Here is a 17474-nt window from a genome sequence, read left to right on the forward strand (position 1 = left end):
CTCCTTCCAAGACGCTTTTCAGATCAGCCACCCCTGTGTGGGAGAGAGCTGGTATCGTCCCCTTTACCTTCCAGCTCCAGGAACCCAGCGGTCCAGACGCAGGAGTCCCCAGAGACCGGGTTGCGGGGCTGGATAGATGCAGGTGCTGGACGTCAAACTGTGAAGGGAACGGGTAGGGAGGAAAAGGAGAGGGATGGAGGGGGATATCCTAGCTCAGTGCATGTCCAGGTGTCAGCCAGTGCTGCTGGCATGAGAGAAGAGGTGCCTCCAGCCCAGAAGTTCTGCTGCACGACTGTTCTTCTCATACATGTACAGTCTCTCCGTCTTCTCGTCTCACCTTTTCACAGGAAGCTGCTGCTTGCTTGCCTTGTCAGACTGAGACAAGGCCCTGAAGTATCGAAAAGGATAGTGAGGCCGAGAATAAAAAGCCCCAAACCACGTCCTACTTCCTGCTGGTAAAGCAATAGGTGCAGAAACAAGGGTGGAGGGATCAGGTGTTAGCTTGCTGTGCTCAGATATACTGGGACCAGTTTATAACTATTGCTGGGAAGCAAAAGAGACAGAGAGAGAAGGACCTGTCCTATTGGGACACTGGCAAGAGATCCATAGTTTCCTCTTTCAGACACCCAAACACATCACTCATATCGCTCTCAGGATCTGTGCACGTGCACTGATCACTTTGAAACTGGGGATAGGAGTCAATCGGCAGTAGAAATACCGCGGACTACTTTGTGAAAAATTACTTGAATCACTGATCTAAGCAATACTAGAACAAAACCAGCCTCCCCACCAGTGCCCCAGTTTCAGAGGACCCATCCTGCATCAGAGTGGGAGTGGAACGAGGGCAGTCCTGAATGTGAGCAAGCTTGAGGCACAGCCCTTACGCTTGCAGATGGTGTGACACCACAGGAACATCCATCCCATGGCCTCCCTACCCAGCTGAGCACCCCAGTGACTCCACAGAAGGAAGAATCATCCCCGCAGTACCTGCAAGAGCTGCTTGGCATGGCTTGTCCATTCAATAGGCCAGACAGGGATGTGAAAACTATGTCCACCTTCTTCCAAAGCTTCACGTGCCCTTACCTTCACAGACAGATAAGGCCTCAGGGGCCCTGCAGGACATATGTAGTTTTAGAAGATCCTTTTGCCACAGGCAGATAACTTCCCCAGCACACTTTGTCTTCACATCCCAAGCCAAGACAGACACAACTACAAATCCACAGTGCGATGGCATACACATGCACGTGTCCCCACACACCTCTCTTTTTCCATACACAAATATAATTCTCTGAAGTGCAGCACATCATATTTCCTGTTTGGTCGGAGCTGCACAAAGATGGCCACTGATGTGGGGCCAGATGATGAGAATCTGCTTTTACACGCACTGATCACCACGCTCTGCACTTCTTACCTTTCTCTCCTGGAGCAGCTCAAGGCCAAGCTCAGGTCCAGCAAGCACATTTTTCTGACAAAAAGTTGCCAGAGGCTAATCCCAAGTCTCCAGGCAGTTCCTTTTTGAGGACTATACAAACCTGAAGGATTAAGCCTCCTTTAGCAACAAAGGCATCTTGGTTTCAGGTAGTGGAAAATGTGTAGGAGGAGGATGAGTTTTTAGTCACAGGCAGCAGAGCCCAGAGACTGTATCTCAGAAGATATTAGACTTCAAAGAGAAAGAGTGTTGGACTGTTGGACCAAAACAGTGATTTGATGGCATGGGTAGAGCCATTCTGAAGGAGTTTGTAACAGTGGATTCCCATGGCCATTTCTGAGAGAACATTGCAGTTCAAACTCCACTCAGGCATCAAGCACTCAGCCAGCAGTCTGGTAATACCTTCTTCTTCACCACCCATGACATGGATCAAGAGTGTGAGAGGTGCCATTTGGATGTTCTTGCCAGTCATCTGAAGGCTCCTGTTATGGCCACCGTTTATGAGGGCAACTGGGGAACCTGACCAGTCAGCTTCTAGAGGATGGGCTGTATGCTTTCTTGTTCTGCAGCCACTGACTGTGGTGGCTGCAGCTTGGAGGGTCCGATCAGGGTGGATCTGCAATGGCATGTACCTTCAAGGCACAGCCCACCTTTCTCAGGAGCTCCTAAAATGAATGCAGTATACTCAGGCACAGAAGTCCTCAACTGAAGCAATGAAGTGCTCTGTGAGTAACTTCTTGGTATTATCAGCTCTGTGGCTGCAAGGCAGTTTTTATGTTAACCATAATTTTTCACGTTCTTCCTTCAAGCTGAGAAATCTGCACCTTCCTTCAGATCAAAGATCACTTTGGGAAAGAAAGAACACAAAGCATCCATTTCTTTTTTTTTTTTTTTTTTTTTTTTTTAAATATAGTAAGAATCAGATGAGTTGCACACTGTAGTACCTGAAATAGTGGAAGAGGAAAAATTAACATGTAGTTAGTCCCTGGAGAAGATGAGCAGCTGCTACAGTTGAAAACAAGGATTTATCTGGTCAGCCAGTTCACTGGATACAGTTTTTTCTAGAACTGGGTCTCTGTGATAGATTTTCATATAGATTTTTTTGATACCTGGTAAGGACTGGTGTCATATTGAAGACTTTCCCAATGAAGGTCCTAACAGAGAGACAGCTCTCAGAGAGACACCCACCTTTGCTTAACTGTAGCAAGGGATGTACATCTTTGTCAAGTGTGACTGGAATTGACTTACTTTTCAAAAATTGTGGAGGGAGAGGTAATGGTCTGACAGATCAGCCAACAGATAGTCAAATACCGATGCATGGAGACACAGACTGCCTCAGCATGTTTAATTTCCATTGGAAACACAATTTAAATGTGCTAAAAACAACAACTGCATGGCATTAGTAAGAAAGTGTTTCCTACGCAGACATAATGCTGTGATTGTGTCCAGACTCCATCTGATACAGATAAATACACTTGCTGTCAGCACAGTGTACAGACTCAATTGCCCAGGATGTTGGGCTAGTGACAATTTGGCACTTTAATCTCCTTTATACCAAGATTGTTGGGAATGGTGCCATTTGTAATGTGAGAAGCCAAACAAAACCATATTGTCAGCAACACATGTGAGGTGTTCTTGCGATTACCTTCCTGTCCCCATAATGGTGACTGAGACGGGTGAACTCAGTTGTTGGCAATGTTGTTCAGTGTTAAAGCAGCAGGTAAAAGTGTGGTGTTGGAGGTTTGGTTAAAGGTGTTGTTTCGGCCAGATTGGTGTTTTAGAAGTAATGTAAGTTTTAAAAATCCTCTCGTTTCAGGCAGGTGCTTATGTACAGGCTCATCTTTCCCCCCTTCCTGCACTCTGTTTCCACCAGAGAAGAGCAGTGCTGCTGAAACTTCTTGTTTTCAATTGCGCGTCCTCTGAGAGTCTCCGCAGAGCAGCAGAGGTGAACAGGAGAACAGAGAATGTGAAGAACTGTGAAGGGCAAAAGTCTCGTGTGGTGTCAAATTATCCCATGATTCATCAACTCATTATCTGTCGTTAGGCTGGACACATTCCTTCTCTTTCCTGGACTGGAGTCCCAGGCTAACTGAGATGCCTTGCCTGTGGTTTACAAACGTCCCAGCTCACCAGGGGTGAACCCAGTGGAGGGCTCAGTAGATCCATCTCGGTGTCTTGTCCTCATGGGACTCTGAGTCCAGCAGCGGGAAGGCTGCAGAGCCAGCAGGAGGTGAGGGGATGAGTGCAGAGATGCCCTGATGGCCACCCAAGTTCGCTTCCTGACAGGATACACTCTGAAGATCTCTAGACGCTCTGTAGGTTATTTTTGGTACTTTCCAAATAATGTTATTTCAACTATAACCTTTAAATTGAATTTCCTGCCATTCGTATACGCGCACTTCTCAAAACTAAGACGATGTTCTACATCTGTTGTTATTTTACTCTTAAATTGTAGCTCTGCTCTGAAAAAAAGCCTGTAAAAAATGTACCTGCAGGGGAACCACTGTGTAGTGTGTCAGGGAGCTCTTTATTGAATTTCTTCATTTTACCAGTTTAACAGAGGTTTTGCTTTGTATCAAAATGGCAACCTTGTGCCAATGTTAAAGAGGTTTTTTTTTTTTTTCCTCCGGCTCCATCATCCCTGGGGATATTCCTGCTATAGGATAAATGCTGCCCTCGGATTGATCTCCATCACCATGTTTAAGTGGAGAGACATTTAAACAACGGAGTGCGAGTTCTGGGATCAGGTACTTCAATGGGGTAACCATTCCAGGCAGCAACTGTTAAGCCCACCTACACAGCAAATGAGTTCTTTGCATTTCTTCCCTTCCAGCTTCTGTCCCACAGAGAGTGTCCTGCTAGATCTGCCTGATAAAAGTAGAAAACATCAAATATACACATGAATACACAAAATTTTCAAAAGTAGGGATTCCCTAGCCCTGCAAGCTATGGAAGAACATGGATAAAAGTGGTAGGAAGCTGAGGCATTTATTTGCAGACACTCTCACCTTGTGGCAAGTCTGGGGCCACAGGTGGGAGGAGATGGAGGAGGTGTTCACTTTCACTCCCTGATGGTGATGGTCACAGGCCCAGAGAAGTGGGGAAACAAGGGTGGGAGGGGGAAGTGTGCCACTTTTGAGTAGTTTCACTCTTAGCCTGCCTGGCTGTGAACACGCAGCTATGAACATATGAGCACAGGACAGTCACGAGATGTCCCTACTCAGCACCTGAACCCCGGTTCCTCAGTATGTTCGGACAGAACTAGACAGTGTCAGGACTTCAGTTCAAAGCCCACGCAGCAGACTCAAGGCTTCAGAGAGCTCCCAAGTGAGGTTGCGTACCTCCTTGATGAGTGCTTGTGGTGCCACAAGTGCTGCTCAGACCCAGGTGGCTTTAGCCTGGCACAGCTGCAATGGAAAACTCACCAGTGTGAACTGGAAGGTGGTGTACCCGTGGGACTGTTGATGTATTTGTACGGCTCTCACATCCTCTCTGTGTCTCAGTTTCCACAGCAGAAAAGAAAAAAAAAAGGCATAAAGGACATCTTCCCATCTTTAAGAACTGAGACGTGCAGAAGAGGCACCTGATCCTGCATCACAGATGGGTGTCTGCTGCCCAGGTCTGTGGGGACATTATTGACTTCTAGTATTAAAATGTGCCTACACATATCCTTGAGGGTTTCCCTTGCATTGAATGCTGCAGAGGGATGGCCAGTGTGCTTCATGAACTCGGTCACAGGTCTGTATTGAAGAGGGGGTACCTATGCAAGTTATATGATTTACAGGAGGGCAGCACCAGATTTGGAGACCAACCTTATACCAAATCTCTGCCCGAGCAAGTTAATAACCTGAACACTGGCCAATTTGCTATTCAGCACCAGCGACTGCTCTCGTCCTTGAAGCAGATTATTACCTTGTTACCCTGGGCAGTCTTGGAAAGATAAAGCCCTGCTCTATTTTGCAGCCTGCCAACGTTTTACATCTCTCTCTATTTAAAGTTAGAGGGGCTTGTATGAAAATGCTTGACAAACCTAATATGAAGCAATGATGGCTTCCGGACCTAATAAATTGGGAAGAATTTTGAGATTTATTGTACTTTCAGAAGTGCTTGAAGGCAAGACATGATACTAGAAGCAGATTCTTGGGAATAAACCCTCAGGTGCTCTGATTAGCGAAGCCCGCTCCCAATTTAATCACATTTACCTTCCTTCTCTAGAGGAAAAATCCATTACAACAACCACCCCCGCTCTACTCAGAGCTCTCCTTGCTCCTCCATTTTCTTCATTTCTATGCCTGAGCAGTTTCTAGAAGGGAGTTAATTAGATCGTTGATTTTGTTTTAAAATATGCTTGATGATGTCACGCTTATCCGAAGGCCAATCCCCTGCTCTCCCTGAAGCTCTTCTGGGTGTTACTTATTTGCGACTATGGCAATTATTATTTTTCATGTCATTAAAATGCCTCAATAGAAATGACTTGTTTGGAGGCAGATGCCTCTCTCCCTACAGACTGATGTTCAGGAATTGCAGTCCTGTCTCTCCCCTGGGCTCAATCAGGAGAGAAAATTTCTTCCCCTGTTCTGTAGTTTCTCAGGTTCAGCGCTCCCCATTCGCCCCTTCAACCTCACTGCTCATAAGCACTTTACTCTTTCTTCCCCACTCTTAGAAGGCAGAGGATATGATGAGAAAGGCAATGAACCCAATCAGTATGCCTGGATGGAAGGAATGGCAGGGAAAGGTGAAGCCCAGGTCCACAACCTGACCCAAGGACTTAAGAGCACTTCAATCCCTCAAGTGATGTACTGCCTTGTGAAATAGGTTAACCCAAAGAGTTCCTCATCCCTCTTGAGAGCCCATCTCTGTCAGAGTTTCAGTTGTGGGCTCCCTCCTCTGAGTGCTTTTCTTCCTAGGGAGCCCTACAGGTGAACTGCCTGCAGCAGAGTGGCTCTGTGGCTTGGTGAAACTTTTGGGTATGGCTGTATGCAATTGAAGAGCCCATTTTCTGGCTACAGCAACTGGAGTAGGAAAGGCTGCTTGTTACTGGAGACTACTCATCAGATCCTGATGAACACTGCAAGACCACCACTTGGAGGAAAAACAAAGAGTGTGGAAAATACTGTTTGCCCCACTACGGTCTCTGAGGAGCCTGAAGATGCTCCTTGAGAGATGTGACACAGAGCCCTTTACATATGATACATTTCAGGTTCGTTGCTATAACAGAAAGCTGAAGCTCACCACATCTGTCCCATTGACTGCACCTGTATTTGGGAAATGGGATGTGGAGGTCTTGAGGGAAATGGGATTTTGTTCCCTGAGAGTAAGACAGTACCACTGTGTAACGTTCCTCCTCATCTATTCCTGAGAGCAGCATGCACGGACAGGAGGAGAATGCCCTTTTGAATATCTCCATTCCTTGTTGCTCCCTCAGCAGAAAAGGGCACAGAGCACCAAAGCATTTCATAATTTCATGATCCCTGTCCCTGCAGCTCAAAAGAATGATTGCAGCGGGGCAGGGAGGGCTATTTTAGGAGGGTGCTGTGCCACACAGTTGGGAGCAGGCTGTAGAGAAGTTTGGGGGGGGGAATGCCCTCTGTCTGCACCTGTGCACACATTGGCACACACAAACACACACGCACGCACAGCTGCAGCCCAGTGGGGAAACACAGAGGGGATCAAGCACTTGGCTCCACTTGAATGCTTACCTTGGGAACAGGCCAAGGACATGTGTCCGCAGGCACCAGGGTCCAATCCCTTAGCCACGATCTACCCAGGTGAGACCTTATTTCTAAGAGGAAATGAGCACAGTTGCTTTTATGTTTCAAGGACAAGGGTGTCAGTATGGTTCTCCAGTGCTGACATTCCCTGCACCCCAAGAGGAAGGATTCCCCCCTTTCTTCCTGTTTCCCCAACTCCTTTTCAGCTAGCAGGTTCCTTCATCAGAGATGCTCAGTGCCCAAAGGGAAGGTGGCTGTTGAAAAGGACTGCTCATTTGTTTTTGTTTTTGTTTTTTTTTTCCCTTAGGTCTTGGAGATGGTGCTGGCAGCCTGATGCAGTATCTCTCCCTCCTTCCCCCCTCCCCTGCCTCAGCCCCCGTGAGTGGGGAGGAAAGAGCGTGGGTGGTGGAAGGAGTTGTGGTCCTCAGATGTGTGAATTGCTGCCGAATAGAAATAGTGCACTGCGGACGGACGAAGAGCAGAGCAGCTCAGCTGAGAGCCATCGCTTTGGGCTTGCGTCACTGACCTTTTCCTCTCGCCCTTCTCGGTCTTCACCTGACCCTCCCACTGCTTCCCCTGCACTTTGCACTCAGAGAACTCTCTGCACAGCCCGTCGCAATGCTGAGCAGAGTTGTCACAGGAGTTTAAAGGGGTGGGGGTGGCAGGAGTGGAAAAAAAGAAGAAAAAGCACTGTGGCAAAGACAAAGCAATGCAGTGATCCTGTGTCCATTTCCCTGGAGCTCAGGTTGCCACCCTGCTGGACAAGAGAGCCATGGGCTGAGCCATCACACCATGGTCCCTGCATGGTCTAGCCATTGCAATGAAGCCATAGCTGTCCTGCCCCTACAGCTGGCAGGGCTGGGGATGGGGGAGGAGAAGTAAGCCTGTTCTAGGGTCAGTGGAGTGCTTCAGACTCACTTATCACAAATTAATGGAATTAAAAAAAAAAAACCAAACAACAAACGAAAAACATTTCAAAGCCTTGTGGCACCAAGCTTCTAAGATGGTACAATTGTAAAAACCTGCATAAGTCATCTAGAGAGTCAAACAATGCCACGCTCATACCACATGGAGAGAAGTGGCAGCCGGGCAAAGCAAAGGTTTGGGAGGTGTTCTTAACTGAGGCAATGGTAATTCTGTGGGCCCTTGGCCCAAAAGATCTGCTGAATTCCTGCCTGTGGCTGCAGGGGACAGGGCTTGGTTGCCTGGAATGTCCTTTCTAGTACTCTGCTCCATTCCACTACTTCAGTACATGTGATGGGGGAAAAACATGTGTGTTGGGGAAAATGAGAGAATGCCAGGAGCCCATAAAAGCATGTGTGGGACAAGCAGGAAGATGCAGTGAGCCTCAGGTACCCCATGGAAGATGTTTGCGCAAGTCTCGCATTAGGACATTGTTATGTCAGACACCCTGAGAGTGGTCAGAACTTTAGAGCAAGGGACCAGAGCAGTGAAAATGATGCCTACAGGCTCAGTGTCGGTTAGATAGGAGACCTGCTGTCCTCTTTAGCTTGTCCAACCCAAGAGTTCTCCATTCTGCTCCTTCCCGTCTTAGTCATTGCACACAGACTGGGAAAGGTGCGAGATTTCACAACAATTCCCTGGTCATTTGTGAGTTAAATGACACAAACTCGAGAGATGGGACTGGTCTGTGGGTTGAGAAACTGTCAGAAGCCTTTGATTTAAATCTTCTGCCCTGGCACTCACTGTGGTATAACTGTGAGGAGGGAGAGCACAGAGGACTTGTTGGAGAAGGGGGGAGGCATGTCATGACGTGAGGGAGCTGTGCTTGTACTGAAGAGGCCTAGAGCCTCAGCCTCCCTCTACCTACCTCCTGATAGCATCTTCAGAGCGAGCCAGGCTTGCAAAGGGCAACGGTTTCCGTTGGCAGGAAGGTGAGAGATGTCCATACAGGGCTGGTATGTTTGTGTGTACATGTGTGGGTGTCATAGCAAAAGCGCAGCACCGAGCTGACCTCTGAAGCCCGGCATGGCTTAGCAAATGCCTGTTTTCCCACTGCGGTTAGAGGAGGGCCATGTCACACGAGGTGGTGGAACAATGGCCCTCAGTGATGCAGCTGTGTCCCATCACCCATGCAGACATGGCCAGAGTCTTCATCCAGCCCTTTGGGCCCAATGGCAGCTCCCAGCCAGCAATGGGAAAGCAAAGGTGAGCAACAGAAGATCCGAGGTAGGTTCAGCCCATTGATGGCATCCAGTTGCGATGCACAGGATGGAACAAGGTGGGGGCTCTGCTGGCATCTGCCAGGCCCACCCTTGATAAAGGGTCAATGGAGATGCAGTGCCAGGTCCTGCCATGCTGCACCACTTGCACTCCATGTAGCTTTGGGTGCAGGCACCTGTGTCCAAGTGCCCACAGCAGGGTGAAAAGTCTCTTTTTATACCCCTTTTCTTGCTCTGCTTCTCTCTTTCTGTTTCCACAGCTATCACAGGGAAGGGAACTATTTCAAGACCTTCAGCTTCTTCTGAGCTGGTCCCAACACATGCTTCTTTCCCCAGAGACAGCACCATATCCTGCCTTTTACCTCCTCTCCAACTGCCCCATTTTCATACCTGCAAGACCACAAACTCGCAGGAAGCCAGTTTAAAGGGCCAACCCCTTGGCACATACGTTGAACAAGCTTGAGATGCAGCTGCAGACCCTTTTGCAGCAGAACTTGGACCTGTCTTTCAGGGGAAGAGACGCACAGCCCTCAGGGTAGTTGCTGCATCTGCCCACTCCAAGGCATGCTTCTTGCTTTGCCCAAGAGAGAGGTTCTGGCTTGTCACCTCCCCAGGCTCACATAACACAGGGCAGCCCCACTGCATGGAAAAGGACCCAACCCTGGGTGAATGAGGTGACTTGAGGTCTTGTGGCTGTCAGAGCATGGCTGCACCCACTGGCTGGGCAGCAGGGCTGGTCTGAGCCAGTTTAGCCCTCATTTCTTCAACAGCATTGCAGGCTTCACCTTGTCTGAGCTGAGCCTCACCTGTGGCAACTCCCCAGCTGGGCATCCATGGTGTGATGGGTGGCACTGGCTACACACTCCATTTGTCACACATGCATCTTAGCCCCAAGAAATTTGGCTGAAGACACTCTTCAGGTGACACTTTACTCTCCAAGCAGGCAGGCTGAAGGATTGTATCACAGAAAACTTTTCTAGAAGATCTGGGCTACACGTTTCCGCTCCTCCCTCGCTCCTCACCTTTTGTAAGTGTGACAAAAGTACCTCCAATCTACCAGCATCTCACCTCAATGGGCCAAGAACATGCACAAGCGTAACCCCTGCACTTCCTGAGGACATGTTTCTACCTGGTTCCTCAGAAGTAAATAAAAAACCCAAAGAAGGCTGTGGTCCAACCTGTCAGAGTATCGCGTTTACTAGGGTATGTATATATAGCCCTAGCTCTGGGCCTAACACAAAGTGGCCTGTAAGGATGTGTATGATTATGTTTTCTACTCCTTGCCAAATGTAGCGCCTGGTACACATCAAAACACAGGGGAAGCTATGTGAAGATTAATTAAATTCAAAACAGAAGGTCCTATATGGGCATCTCCTCTTGTGTTCCACCTCTGACCTGACCCTCAAACCTTTCCCATCACACACAGGTCTTCCAAATATTTGTGGCCAGCTTAACTCTGGAACTGTCACCCATCTCCTTGTTAGCAAACAAAAGTTTCTAGTCGACAGTTTGATGTCCCTATACATCCGTACTACCTGGCTTTTACCCTTTGGCAGAGAAAATATAAACACCACAGGGAAAACACGCATACTTACTAACTGCATGATATAAGGATGTACTCAAAACTTCACAAGAATAAAGGGTCTGATCCCTCTTAAAAGAAGTCCAGCATCAGCCCAGCCTTCTCAATAGATTTAGCGAAGTATCTGAAAACTAATTCTACAAGGTACTGTTTTGCCCTCTTTGGTTTGATAATTTCCGAAGAATCCTTCCTTGAATTTATGTAAAATTTTCCCTGCAGGGAGAAGAGGGTTGTCATAATTAGAAGTGTCAAAGTAGTACATAGATTTAAGGTTATGGCTCTCCATAAAGGAAACAGACAGAAGATTGCCAAGCATTGCCATGGGAAGTTTCAGAGCTGAGTTAGACTTGGTACCTGTCTCTTTCAGGTCATTGTCTTCTCCATGACACTATTTGATTATAACCAGAGCCAGAAGGAATAGGTTAGGAGGTAAAAGCAGACTTAAGTGCAAAACAACTAGGGAAAAAAGTTTAATACCACTGGAAAAAAAATATATATATACACAAAAGTTTTTGGAGTTTGGTTTTGTAACATAAAGCACCATTAATTCCACAGTACATTACAACTCAGCCTACTACACCTTTCAGAAAGCATCCAATACTCCTGAAATCTGATTTAGCACCAAGGGATTGACATCTTGTTTAGCACCAAGAAGCCTGTTAAACATACCCTTTGGTTCCCCTACCCTCTCACACTCATCAGGCACCATCTGGCTGCTCATGGGTTGCACGTGAGAACTATCACTGGCATTCAAACACCAAATAGAAAAGGAGGAAGAATGGAGCTTGTTTCTGGAGATGTTCAGTGTAAAGAGAGGCTTGCTTCTCATCAGGGAGACACAGGGGTGCTACACACTGTAAAGAGACAATATCTGGGTTTGCAACCTGTTGAGAAAAGGAGAAAGAGATTCTGTCCTGAGCATCACCTCTACTGCCTGAAATCCTCTCTGAGCAATTCCACACACTTGATCTGCTATCGGAGGGGATAAAACTCAAGTCTCCTTTAGTTCCCATGATCCCAGCATCATGTTTCCCAGGAAAAAAAATCCAGCTTTGCCTCAGTGAAACCTTGTTTTTATACTCATTGCCTCAGTGACCGTGGTGGGGAGGATCCAGGGCAGAAAGTGCCTGAAACTCATTCCAGTCTGTACAGCTTCCTTAGCAAAGCAGGGAAGGTAAGTAAACAGGGCAAGAGAGAAAATGTCCTGCAATTCTCTCAAGCTCATATTTATTATCTAGCCTGGATCCCTGTGCCTTCACCATCCTGGGCTGAGTGTACTGGACCTAGTCTTGTACAATAATCTGATGTGTATCTCCTATGGGAGAGCTCTAGTAGTCCCAGGTGCTAAAGGCAGAGACCGTGGCTAATCATGAGACCACAGAAGCTAGGTAAGGCAGAAGACTTCATCATCAGTGATGGGCATAGGAGAAACACAGTTTCCCCTGCTTGTCCTGCCCTGAGACTCAAAAAAGGGACAACTCTTGGCACTGCTGTTTACAGGAGTACCACAACATGTGGAAGTAGGTTTTCCAAGTACTGAGTCAGCCTCATCTGCTCCCCCCAGGACTGCAGCAACCCCAGAGGGATGTGAGTGAGCGCAGCGTGAGGCCAGTACAAATCTCACCCCTGGCATTCCTTTCCCACTGCGAAATCTCCAACCTGACAAGAAGAGCAAGGGTTTGTTTTAGCCCCATGCTTTTCTCAGTTGTTCTGATGAGATTGCCAGAAAAGAGCACAGAGCATGTGGCAGTAAAGCTTTTAACCCTGTGCCAAGGTGCTGTAATCTCACCTCTCTCTCTTTTCCATCACAGAGGTAGGAAGGAGCCAACCTGCCCAGGTTTGGATCTGATTTAACTGCAACTGCCCTTGCAGCTTCTGGCTCAGGTCCTGCAACAGCAGTCCCTCAATACCAGCATGGGAGAACCACCTTCAGGAGGACCAGCGCAATGGCACACGGGAGCCAGGGCCCAGTCCTGGCTCTCCCCTCACATCAGTGAGTGTTAGGGATGGCTGCTGATACCAATGGATGGATGCACCCCTGCCAAAGAGAGCAGATTTGGGTTCACTGTATGGACTAGCTTCCCACAGCCGGGGAACCACAACCAAGTAGCACCGCATGTGAGGTCTGGGAGGGAGGTTTTGTAGGGTTGTTGCTCTCTCTCTCGTTCTGTACTTATGATCCGTAGTGGGAATACAGTGGTGGGCTCTACTGACTCAATGACAGATGCCTCTGAAGGGTCTGGCTGAGTGTCTGGCCCTTATTCTTTTTGAAGAACTAGAGCTGGCACAGCAGACAACCCCACCAGGCCCAGATTTTATAGCCAAACAGAAGGGTGTCTAAAGAAAGTCAATGAACACACTTCAGAAGGCCAACTGTTCGCTTTCTTGGAAAGACAGTATCATGTCTCACTGCTCCTACATCTTACTTGTGCTATAGGAGGCCATCAGATCCCAGTCTGCTCTGCAGACTACAGGTGTGAGAGGTGACACCAGGGCCATGTTGTGGGCTGCAAAACTGGCATGTTTAGTTGGAACAGAGAGGAGCCAGGATGCACCTGGGTGGCAGGGACTTTCTAACCCTTTCTCCAGGAGGCTCTTGTGTATGAAACCCCAAGAAGAGACGCATCCCCAGGAACAGCATTATAGCTTTCCTCCTGCTCTAGGACCCTAAATGCCAGGCACAGTTTTTTGGCAGATTTAGAAGAAGCCAATAACCTAAGTTGGGGTCATGAGGTGAGGGGGTGAGAGATGGTAGCGTCACGCTGTAAGTGGACAGATATAGGCCTGGCTACAAGAGACCCAGTGTGGCAAGTTTCATACTCAGTGCCTGAGACTTAACAGGCCCATTTCTAAGTGATTTGCAGTGGTTATGGGCAGTAAAGAGAGAGAGAGGAAGAAGGAAAAGGCCAAAGAGGCCCCAAGAAGGAGGAGAGGCAGTTAGTCAAGGCTGGGCTTGACCAGGTACCCGTTGAAGGTGATGTACACATCAACATCATCGCTGTAAATGGCATTCTCCCGCTTGTAGAGCCTCACCCAGATCTCATCATTTTCCTGGAGCTCCAGCATGAGGCTCTGGCTCTGCATAATGCTGCGGTCACTGGGTTGGGCATACAAGATGACTGCCTCTTCTTCGTTGTGCATGATGTGCATGTAGGTCTCCTTGAAGTTCCAGGTGTGGACATTGAGGCTGAAATAGTAAAGTCCACCTACATAGCAGTAGAATTTGCCGTTGAACATGTCGAAGTGGCTGTAGAGGTTGACAAACACAGTGTCGAAGATCAAGACCTGGTAGCCTTCACTGCTATGCAGTGCTTTCTTGCGACCAACGGAGAATGCAGCGTACTGGTGCTTGCAGGGGTCTCCTGCTGTGCCCATCTGTCCTTTACTGCCTTTCGGGCCCTGGGCACCCCTCTCGCCTCGTGGTCCTTCTTTGCCCCATTTTCCCGGCATCCCAGGCTCTCCTCGGTCTCCTTTCTCTCCTAAAAGAAGCAGCATAGGACAGAATTCCTGTGTGATACCAGAGAGACGGAAGTGGCTGTGAGAAAGGCCAATGAGGAGGCAGAGGATTGCTCAAGGATGGAGCAATGCCAGAAGAAGGAACATTCCTGAGGGTCACAATATCATTGTGTTTCACGGGACAGGAGCTAGCACAGCTCTGCGTGCGACTGGGGGTCTCTTATGAATACCCTGCTCACCACCTGATATGGCCTTGCTGGAGGCACTAGGACCTGTTCCTAGGAGACTGGGGCTCTTGACCTCTTCTTCTTCCACCGCACTCCTTTACCTCCACCACAGTCCCTGCCCTCCTACACACCTCTCCCACAACCCAAATATCCACATAATATGAACCATGTCCTTTCTGTAGGCTGGAGAAGGACAAGAAGTGCTAATGCCCATAGGAGAATATGACTAGAGAGGGACAATGAGTTGGTTCAGAGGGGAAAGATCCCACCTGGTCTTGGCAGATGGTGCAGTCCAAGTTAGAGGGCTGGTATTTTGACAACACTGGCATCATTTTGGCAGAATGAGCACCAGAATGTACTTTGTGTATAGAAAGAAAATGGGGGTCAGAGCAGCCTCCAGCACAAGTGAGAACATCCTAAATTTGGGCCTTGTTCTTTTCCTCCTGTCCTTTCCCTGTGTGGTTTTGAAAAATTACTGGTGCACAGGTCTGCACTATCTGCAACTATCTGCGACTCCCTGCTTCTGTTTACTCTGGACACCTTCTGAGCTTTTATGGATTGCAGATATTTTCAGGCTGGTCAAGGAAAGGGCAACATCTGCCCAGCTAGTCCAGAGGAACCAAAGTGCAAGAATAAGTGAGTAGGAGCAGGATCCAGCTGCCCGCAGCAAAAGCTAAAAGGGGAGCCCTGAAGGGAGGAGCTGGTCTAAAATAAGGAACCTTTTCCCATAAGCCAAGCCAGCCACAGCAGGGTGGAACAAGCTAGCGGTCACTGCCAGTTAGCCTGGAGGTGCTTGCAAATAGATGCTACTTCCCCTTGCCCTCCTCTGAAATACACGTGACCCATGGAACTGAAGAAGGTTCCCTGAGTGCCAACGACTACCCTCCAAACCTGCTTATTTTGCAGCTGGGTAGAGACTGGTCCTTCCCTCACACACTACAGGACTCTGGAAGTTTGAGGCACGGAAGGTGTCCTCCTAGCTTGGTGAGAGGCTGACACTGCTACTCCTGTGCTAGCAGGGAGGAAGAGCTGGTAGCAGGCAAAATCCTGAGACACAATGGTTACAGCATGGGTATGCACTGAGCTCCCTCTTCCCCAGGCTACTCTTGATCACAGCACAAAACATCTAGACCCTAGACACAGTGTGTGTGGGCACACACTCTTCAGGATGGCGTCTAGCAGCCTGTTAGCTTAACCAGCATGTCAGTGGTCCAACTGTCACCTCCACTGTAGTGCCACCTGTCCCCAAGCAGGCCTTTGCATCCCAGGACCAAGATGGGCACTTACCCTTCAGTATGGTGATGTTGATATAGGGACGGACCTCTGGCATTGGGTAGGGCAAGTGGTGGTGGCTAGGAGGGAGTGGTGGGTCATCTGTGGAAGAGTCCAGTGGGTCACAACACCGCTTGCAAGCACCAGGGGCTGGTTCTCTGAGGTTGGGTTCATCAGTGGGTGCCCCAAGCACAACAAGAGGGAGAAGAAGGAAGGCCACGGGTGTGCGCAGGTAGATTATGTCCATGGTGACCTGTGAAGAAATGAGGAAGCATCAGGGTGAGGTATAAGAAGGGGAGCACACAGAGGATGGAACAGAGGAGATCACCACAGAATATCTTTCTATGGCTGGAGCCAAGGGTGGGACAAAATGCCACTGTCCTGTCTAGGGAGTTTACATGTTTGCAGTCCCTGGAGGTTCAAGGCTGCAATCTGAGTAGCAACCGCATGGCATAAGAGGATGCCTCATGCCCTTCTGCCCAGACCAATGGAGACTAGTGGTAACCCTGGAAGACGATTTGACCGTCAAACCCTGTCACTAGGCAAACCATTGGAGCCACTAGAAGATTCAGTCCCCAGGCTTGGATAGAGGAAGGAGACATGCCAAACCACACAGCCCCTTTAGCAAAAGCATGCTCTGGTAGGCTGCTGAATCTGACAGGAGGGCTGAAGAAGCTTCTCCAGTCCTCCAGTCACTCGGTATCCACTCTTTACAGTAGTCTAACCAAACAAGTCCCCTGTCCCAGCTGGAGTCTGACCCACATCTCTCTGCAGAGGACCCTTCTCCTGCGGGCTGGGAACTTCAGCCCCCTTCTTCCCCCCACCAAACCCCATCCCTCCCTGTGTCTCAGGTCCTTCCCACCAGCGCTCAGTTGTGCTCTCACAAACCCCTGCACCTTCCCGAAAGGATGGCTGGCTCCTCCAAGAGCAGCAGCAGCGCCAGGCCCTTGCAGACAGATCGGAGGGGAGCTGCTCCGCCGCACAGGGTGCAGGAAGCAAAGCTCAGAGCAGGCAGCCTGCAGAGAAGCACGCTTACGAAAGACAGACACGCAAGCGAGCTAAAAAAGCCCCTTTCCCAGCCTCTGCCCCCCTTCCCTCTGCCTGCACACCAGCACAGCGTGGCAGCTCACCCTGGAGGATGAGGGCTCCCCTCTGCACTTCCCAGCCCCTGCTCGAGGGCTCCCCTCTGCCTGCAAAGTCGGCCCCCGGGCCCATGGCTTTAAGAAAGCTGGTTCTTGGCACAGGCACTGCTGCTGCTGGCTGGGAGGCAGCTGGGCTTGGACCTGCTCCCTGCTCACTCCTCTCCCTCCCTTTCCCTCCCTGGCCTTGGGCGCTCTCCATTGCAAACCGTTTTGGGCTTCGGCGCCTTTAACTCTTTCCTAGGTAGCGCCTTCTCCTTATTTTTTTTTCCTCTGCCTTTTCACTTCCAAACAGCCTAACCCTGGTCAGCAAAATGTAGGCATCTCAGATTGCTGTACCCTGTGCAAAAGGTGGGTAGGTAGCAGGCCAGTGTCCCACCCTGAGCACCTCAGGGTGGGTAAGGTGGGGTGCACCCGTGCAAGAGACAGGCTTTCCTTCAGGTGGGATAGTGCAGCACTCTGCCCTCACTCCTTG

General features: G+C 49.1%; 1 protein-coding gene across 1 annotated transcript; it reads right to left on the reverse strand.

Annotated features, from left to right (window-relative positions):
- Positions 1-13842: 13842 nt before the first annotated feature.
- C1QTNF6 (C1q and TNF related 6) lies at positions 13843-17201 on the reverse strand (the record flags this gene model as incomplete). The annotated part of the gene is given in 4 exon segments (XM_080350741.1): positions 13843-14384; positions 15876-16113; positions 16991-17119; positions 17121-17201. Coding segments are annotated over 4 exon segments (990 nt in total).
- Between the last annotated feature and the right edge of the window lie 273 nt (positions 17202-17474).

This window comes from Nesoenas mayeri, assembly GCF_963082525.1.
Source record: "Nesoenas mayeri genome assembly, chromosome: 1".
NCBI classification, from domain to species: domain Eukaryota; kingdom Metazoa; phylum Chordata; class Aves; order Columbiformes; family Columbidae; genus Nesoenas; species Nesoenas mayeri.